Source organism: Triticum aestivum, chromosome 7D (assembly GCF_018294505.1).
Source record: "Triticum aestivum cultivar Chinese Spring chromosome 7D, IWGSC CS RefSeq v2.1, whole genome shotgun sequence".
Classification (NCBI taxonomy): domain Eukaryota; kingdom Viridiplantae; phylum Streptophyta; class Magnoliopsida; order Poales; family Poaceae; genus Triticum; species Triticum aestivum.
Window position 1 is genome coordinate 529,030,964 of NC_057814.1, and position 7,279 is coordinate 529,038,242.

General features: G+C 44.7%; 1 protein-coding gene across 2 annotated transcripts in view; it reads right to left on the reverse strand.

The window, feature by feature from the left end:
* Positions 1–843: 843 nt before the first annotated feature.
* LOC123166508 (uncharacterized) overlaps positions 844–7,279 on the reverse strand; it is a 10,392-nt gene continuing 3,956 nt past the window's right edge. The window contains exons 1-3 of one of the 2 annotated variants that reach the window (XM_044584316.1): positions 4,687–5,041; positions 2,034–3,723; positions 845–1,439 (exon numbers count right to left, since the gene is read on the reverse strand). In XM_044584316.1, coding sequence (XP_044440251.1) covers positions 1,114–1,439; positions 2,034–3,723; positions 4,687–4,689 — 2,019 coding nt within the window. In that variant the 5' untranslated portion in view covers positions 4,690–5,041 and the 3' untranslated portion in view covers positions 845–1,113. Of the gene's footprint in view, positions 1,440–2,033; positions 3,724–4,686; positions 5,042–7,279 lie in introns of those variants that run through there. The other variant, XM_044584317.1, reaches the window with a different exon arrangement.

The following is a 7,279-nucleotide window of genomic DNA, read 5'->3' on the forward strand; positions in this document are numbered from 1 at the left end:
GACTAAATTCCCCGTCCGTGTGCATTCACATCGCCGAGCACGCAAACTCCACGGAGGGGGTCCGACCTGCTCCAGGGCGCGTTCGGCTCCCTCGTCTCGGCCACAGCTTCACCTGCCCGCTCGAGACCGGCTCCTCCTCCACGGCCGTTGCTGGGGCCGCGTGGTAGCGCCGTGCAGGAGGCCTTCGCCAACGCCTCTGTTCTCGTCACTCGTCGTGGGGGGCTCCCGAGCGTGCGGCATGGTGTCTACTTGGTGCTCTGCTCCAGCTCGGGCGCGGGCGTGCTCCCATAGAGCGACCTCGACCCCCACAGGCTCGCCGTCGGCGACTCACAAACGTGCAGGCTCCGCGGTCCGACCACACCGCAGTGTGCTAGAGCCGAGGACACCCTTTTATTTGTCCCACTCCAGCAGCCAGCTGACAGGTGGGCCTTTGTGTGCAGGGATTTTTTGCAAAATGCGATGCCACGTTGTGCCCAGTCATTGCCGCGTGGCGATTGACCAGTCAACAAAAAACGTACACAAAATCATACATGGGACCGTCCTTTAACAAGTTTAGCGACCATATTTCGGGTATTTTGATGTATATACAAGTACTAAAGTGGGTTCCAACACAAGTTTAGGGATCGCAGGTGAAATTTTCTCATCCACATTACGCTGAAGAAAAAGGCTAATCCACTGCCTGAAAATAAAACTAATTTACAGTAGAATATACTACTCACCTTGGTGACATATTTTTATAGAAGAAACAACTTGACTCCGAGACTTGAACCTAGGTGGGCTCACTGCACACCCGCACAGCTTACTAACGGAGCGACATTATGTTTTCCAAACATAGTTATAATAACTTGGAAATTCATCAGGGTTTCTCCACACATACAGACAATGACTTGGAAATTCAGCAGGGTTTCAACAGCATAACAAACTTGGTTCCAGCAGGAGTTCAAGAAATAAAAAACCATGGAGATTCAGCAGACCACGACAGTACCAAAGGGAATGCCACTAGTGAGCATCCGACAGATTACTGCTGCACACCATTACAGCAGCATACACACACATACACATAACAGAACGGAGGAGAGGCGAAAGCATCGCTCCAGGCACAACTCAAGGCCGTCACTCAGTCAGTGGCGGCCCAGCGGCTTGTTTCTGCGGCCTGATCCAGTCGTGCAGCACCAAGGTGACCCTGTTGTGCTGCTTCAAGGAGGAGCCGTGCAGGAGCGGGGAGGCGCGCGCGAGGACGCTGTTGTAGTGGACGTACTCCTTCTGCTGGAACCTCTCCTGCTCGAGCAGCGTCATCTCGTCCCACTCGGCGTGCAGCTTCTCAGACAGGCTACAGTCGATGTTGTACCTGGTGGCGCCGAAGCACGTCTGGCTCAGGACGCGCCTCGCCAGGGTCTGCAGGTCGGGCACGCGAGCCCCGTGCGTCGACCACCATTGAACTGCAATGGGGTGAGAAACGTGGTAAGAAGATAGAAATTCATGTAGTATGTTGTGAACTGATGAATGAAATGGTGATGATCTCAGTGGGGGTAAGCTTGGGTTTGAAAGTTGAAGTGAAAACAGAAGAAAAGAAGGCTCCTGTACAGTTTAAGCAGACCATAGACCCCAGTTTGCAACTTGCAACATACTCCTATGCTATAGAAATGCAGTTGAGAAGCTAGGCTATTGCAGAGAGGTAATCGTTCCACACATTCATCTGTTAACCTTTTAACTTCCATGCTACTATTATTTAAACAACCATGTTGATAAGTTAGTCTAATGCAGAGAAGTCGAACATTCTACACATGCTGAGTTTGAATACAAGTGCATTGTGACATGATATGTTTGTGCCATGTTCACATACTAACTAAATATGTTTGGCGCACTGTATGTTACAGTGCAGAAATGCCCATATCAGATTACTTGGAGGGCCTCGTGACACTATTCCAGCTCGCTCTAAAGATTGAATACAAGTACATATGACACACAAAGGCACTACTGTCGGTGGCTTGTTAGGGAGTGGGCATTTTGCAAGAGGTTAGGGTGTAGCTTACCTTGTGGTAATTCCATGATTTGCTGCATTGCTGGATCTGTGTCAAAATAGCCCAACTTCTTCTCATACACTTTCAATTGTGCAGATGCTTTTCTGGCATTGTAATGAGCCTTGCCCAGTTGGATTGTACAGGCCGCGATGCCGCTGCTGATCTCAGTATCAGGCTTGAATCCAGCTGTGTAAAAGATCCTTGGGTTTAGCATCTGACCAGCAGCATGGAGAGGACTATGCAAGTAATCATCCCATATCCGATCAATCATACACCAATAAAAGTCACTTTCATCTCCGATATTGAGAGATATCTCTTCTTTTGCTCTATCCATGGCTTCATACAAGATACCCATCGGACAGATATCATATTCCAGTTTATACAACACACTGACAAGTGGGTGTGTAACCTTGATGACTTTTGCAGCAGCATGCCAAAATTCATCGTCTGTCTTTACTATGCTCTGGATACGCTTGAACAAATCAAGACAAGCCCAACCAGAGGAAATCCATTTAGGCGAGTTTAACATCTGCACCAGATCTACTCTTGCAGAAACTAACCTCTCTAATGTGATGAACATTGCCACAAATTTTAAATAAGAACTGCTCAAAATCTCCTCCTGAACATACCTTCCTTTCAGTTTCATTGGCAGTGCATGGTCATATAAAAACCTTGTAATTTCCCTTGCCTTCATTTGGACTTCACTGACATGCTCGAGCGCTGCTATTTTCTCAAGCAGAAGGTTGATGCAATGGTCAGCACATAGTGTGAAGAAAAAACAATCATATTTATTTAGCACATACTGCCGTGCCATCTGCATATGGGGTGACACGTCATTCATGACAATCTGAACAATGTTATGAGCACCAACATCTTCAACCACGCGAGAAAGCATTGATTCTAGCTCATCAAAGTCCTCAGTGATTTCAGAGACGTCAATGGATCTCAGGAACAGCGTACCTTTGCTGCAGTGCACCAGGACACTTACGAAGCTTTTGGTACACTTGCTCTTCCAACTATGCACAATTACAGTGCAGCCACTTGTTTGCCACTCTTGCTTGAGTTCCTTTGCGCGGTTCTCAGTTTCTCTTAGTTGCTCCTGCAGAACAGCTTCGTACGTAGGCATTACAGGCCCAGGCCCATGGGAAAACACAACCATCTCCTTCAAAGATGATGAATGGAGAACACCAGGCTCAGGTGCAGCTTCGGAGAAGAACTTGCCTATTGACTTTGCCAACTGAGAATCGAAGTAATCACTTGTCTCAACCTTGGGTTTCGGTTGACAAGAACTATATGTGATTTCCTTGGCCTGCGTCAGATCCGGTTGATAATGAACAAAGCAGCGGTTGTTATTGGACACAGTTGGTTGTAGCTGTGGTTGCTGGACTTGAGGAGATTGAAGGGCTGGGTTTGTGTGAGGAACCTCATCATGTTCTTGCTTCAGTCTCTTCGTCTTTCCGAGCATCTGATCTTTCTTGCGATCCACAAGTGAACTCCTTAAGCTTGTCCTGACACTGTCCGGTACTAGGTTGCATGGACGAACATTGCCCCTGAAGCCTGCTAAATGTTCCTCTAGACGGCTGTAACTACAAACCACCTCACCGCAGTAATTGCAGCTCATTCTGCTGCCTTCCTCATCAATGGTTTTGCCATGCCTTTCTTTTCCATGATTACTTGTCTGAGGACCTTGTGCGGAAAAAACCTGAAGAAAAGCAATGGGAGATACTTAGGTAGTGCAAAAATTAAAATGTCAAATTCCCAAAACATGAGTGCAACTTTTCACCAATGATGAGATTTCATCTGCTTCCTGTTAATGACAGCACATAATGTACTGCTATTGATGAATTTACCACATGTGAACAGAGAAGACTGTGATCCAACTAAACACTGTTAAACTAGTGTCACTGGGTGAAACAGTTTGTTCTGTATTTTTTTCCGATAAAGAACAGTTTGTCTGTATAACTCTTCAAGAAGAGCACAGAGAGGCGTGGTCAATGGCTCATAGTATATTTACCAACAGACTGGAGGCATGAGCTTGTTTACAAATTACAAGTTCAGGGCAACAAATCTCTGGGCACCCATGCAATGAATTAACAACAACTTCGACAGGGCAGTCAACAATTGGCCATTTTCACCATGGTACACTCCAGAAACATGTAACTGTAACTAGATTAGACAGTTGTTCGTCACAAACAGACTAAAATTCGATGCTTACAATCCTGAAGGATTCGAATGAACCATACGAAATATAGTTCGGTGCAAGTAAAAGGTTAACTATTTCGGTACTATCCCACAGGACAATTGGAGTAATATTTACTTTTTCAAAGATCAGTGATATGGTATAAACATAAGACTGCGTGATGATCTTACCCCCTCTGAGACCAATGGCGAGCAGCGACTCTTTTTTCCCGATACTAAATTCCGACAAAATCATAGCGCCCCCCCTCAAAGTTTTAGCAATTCCTTCGAATCGGCTTCAACGCCTTTCGAAATCCAACATGACGCTACCCAACTCCCAAAATCAGACAAAACCTAAAGCGGAGAAAGGGGGATTCTTCCTCGGCAGAAAGCCCTGAACAGCATCGCGGGTCACAGCCCACTGCTTATTTCCCTCTCGCCGGCTTCATTCCAGAACAGAAGATCGTGAGGAATTTCAATTACTTACCATTTTTGTCCCCTCCGGCGCGAGAACAAGGACGGGTTCGCAGCAGGCCGCCGCCGCGCCGCGCAGCACCTCGACCTGCCTCCGAGGCGCTGGGGGTGTCGTCGACGGAGTAGCCTGGGTTTGACGGCGATGAGCCCGATCTCGCGCCCCGCCTCCTCTCCTTGCTGCGCTGCGCGTCGTGGTCTCTGCTGCGCTCTGGCTTTTGCTTTTATGATCAGCGGGTGGCAGAGAGGAGGGAGGAGGCGGCGAGGGCGAGGAGGGAACTCGGGTTTTTGGGGAGAGATGGAAAAGACTATGACTGTATGCCGTTTCTGGAAACTGACGAGACGACGCGTTTCAATCGCTGGACATTCACTGGTGGGTGCGTGGGTGGGTGGGCAACAAATTTTGTTTTTCTCGTACATACATATATACGTAGCAAAATGAGTGAATCTATACTCTAAAATATGTCTATATACATCTGTATGTGGTAACCAATTTTAAATCTCTAAAAAAGACTTATATTTAGGAATAGTGGGAGTACATTCATCCTTATCAAAACACGCATGGAAATCTTACTCGTATGAGCACCTAATTATCGGAAACGTCGCCTCCCACCTAACGCAAATCACCGGAAGGTTTAGAATAAATCCATGAAAATGCAAGCACCACTCTCAAGTCTGAGACTTGAACTCTGTTGGACAGAGGATATTATTGTTCTCCTAATTGTCCAACCACACGTTGGTTCGCGAAACAAATTTTGTTGGACAACAACATATCATTATTAACGAACCAACCTGTGGTTGGATGGTTAGGTGGACAGTGGTATCCCCAGCCCACCAGGGTTCAAGTCCTAATGCTCGCTTCAGGATTTTCGGCGATACGCGTTCAATGTGAGGAGACGTTTGCGTCGACTACGAGGCGTCTATGATGACTTCGTAAAATCTCAAGATGATATACCGGCTCAGTCTCTCAGTGGTGCTCAAAAGGATAGGGTGTGCATGTGTGCATTCATAGAGGTAAGTGTATGCGCGTATATATGAGCGCTTGTGTTGATGTTAAAAAACATTTCATTCTTTGTGAACCAACATGTGGTTGGATGATTAGAGGTAGTGGTATCTCCAGCTCATCAGGGTACAAGTCTTGGTGCTCGCATTATTCCTGAATTTATTTTAGGATTTCCGGCGATGAGTTCAGTCGGAGGAGACATTCACATCGACGACGAGGAGCCTACGATGACTTCGTAAATCTCAAGATGATATGCCAGCTCAGTCTCTCAAGATGCTCATAGAGGTAGGATGTGCATGTGTGCGTTCATAGAGGTGAGTGTATGCGCGTGTATATGAGCGCTTGTGTCTATACTGATATTCAAAAAAAAATGTTTCATTCTTCTTTACCATAATAATAATAATAATAATACACTTTTAATACTTACATCAGCAAATATTCATGAAATCGTGATTGCTTTGAAATTAGACAGGATATTAATTGCGCGCATATATTAGGTAGGATATTATATACACATTAATTGTATGACTAGCGCTCATGTTGATACTTGGTATAATATGAATTGGGTGTTGAATACGTCAAACGCTCACCATTGGGGCAATCTAGGTCGTTGATTGAACTGGTTTGATGGTCAAGATTGATTTGATACGTCCTTTTGGGTCTTTTATATTGGTATATCTCAACTACTTCAAAAGAACATAAGATTTCCATTTCACCTCTTTTTCATCCAACTTTTTATATATACATCTCACTCTTTTCTTCTCCTCTTTGATTTTTTCCCTCCCATCTGTGATTTTTATCCTATCAGTTCTCCCTAAAAATAGAATCAATCGTCTCATGTTTTATTAACTTACCATAAGAAAAAACATATTATGTTTGGTAAGCCATTAAATTCTTAGCAAATAAGTACTTAACAATAAAATATCTATCTTCTCTACTTACTTAAAAAGAACGTAAGGTTCTCATTTCACCTCTTTTTCGTTCAACTTTCCTTATATACGTCCCACTCTTTCCTTCTCCTCTTTGATGTTTTCCTCCCATCTCTGATTTTTCTCCTATCCATCATCCATAAAATAGAATCAATTGTCTCATGTTTTATTAACTTACCATAATAAAAACATATTATGTTTGGTAAGTCATTAAATTCTTAGCAAATAAGTGCTTAACAATAAAATGGCAGGTAAATCATGACGATTGCATAAAAAATGCTAGTAACTAGGCCAAAGATGATTGACTTCATGCCATTGGTGGATTGCTTGGAAAGAAGAATGACAGCAAGTTCCTCCTTCCTCAATCAGGGTGAAAGATTGCAGTTTCTAAACTCTGGTTTGTCCTCTATGCCCATATTCTATCTTGGCAGTTTGTTAGCCCCCCCTAGAATTTTAACAACTAGAGAGAATCCAGAGACATTGTCTATGGAGAAAGCATAGAGATGAGCCCTCTCCATCTTTAGCAGCATGGGACCTGATCTGTAGGCCTAAAAGCAAGGGGGGGGGGGTAGGGATTTTGAACTTGGGGTCCAGAATATTGCTCTGTTGCTCAAGGATATGCATAAGTTTTTGAACAAGATGGATCTGCCATGGGTATCTCTTGTTTGGAATACATA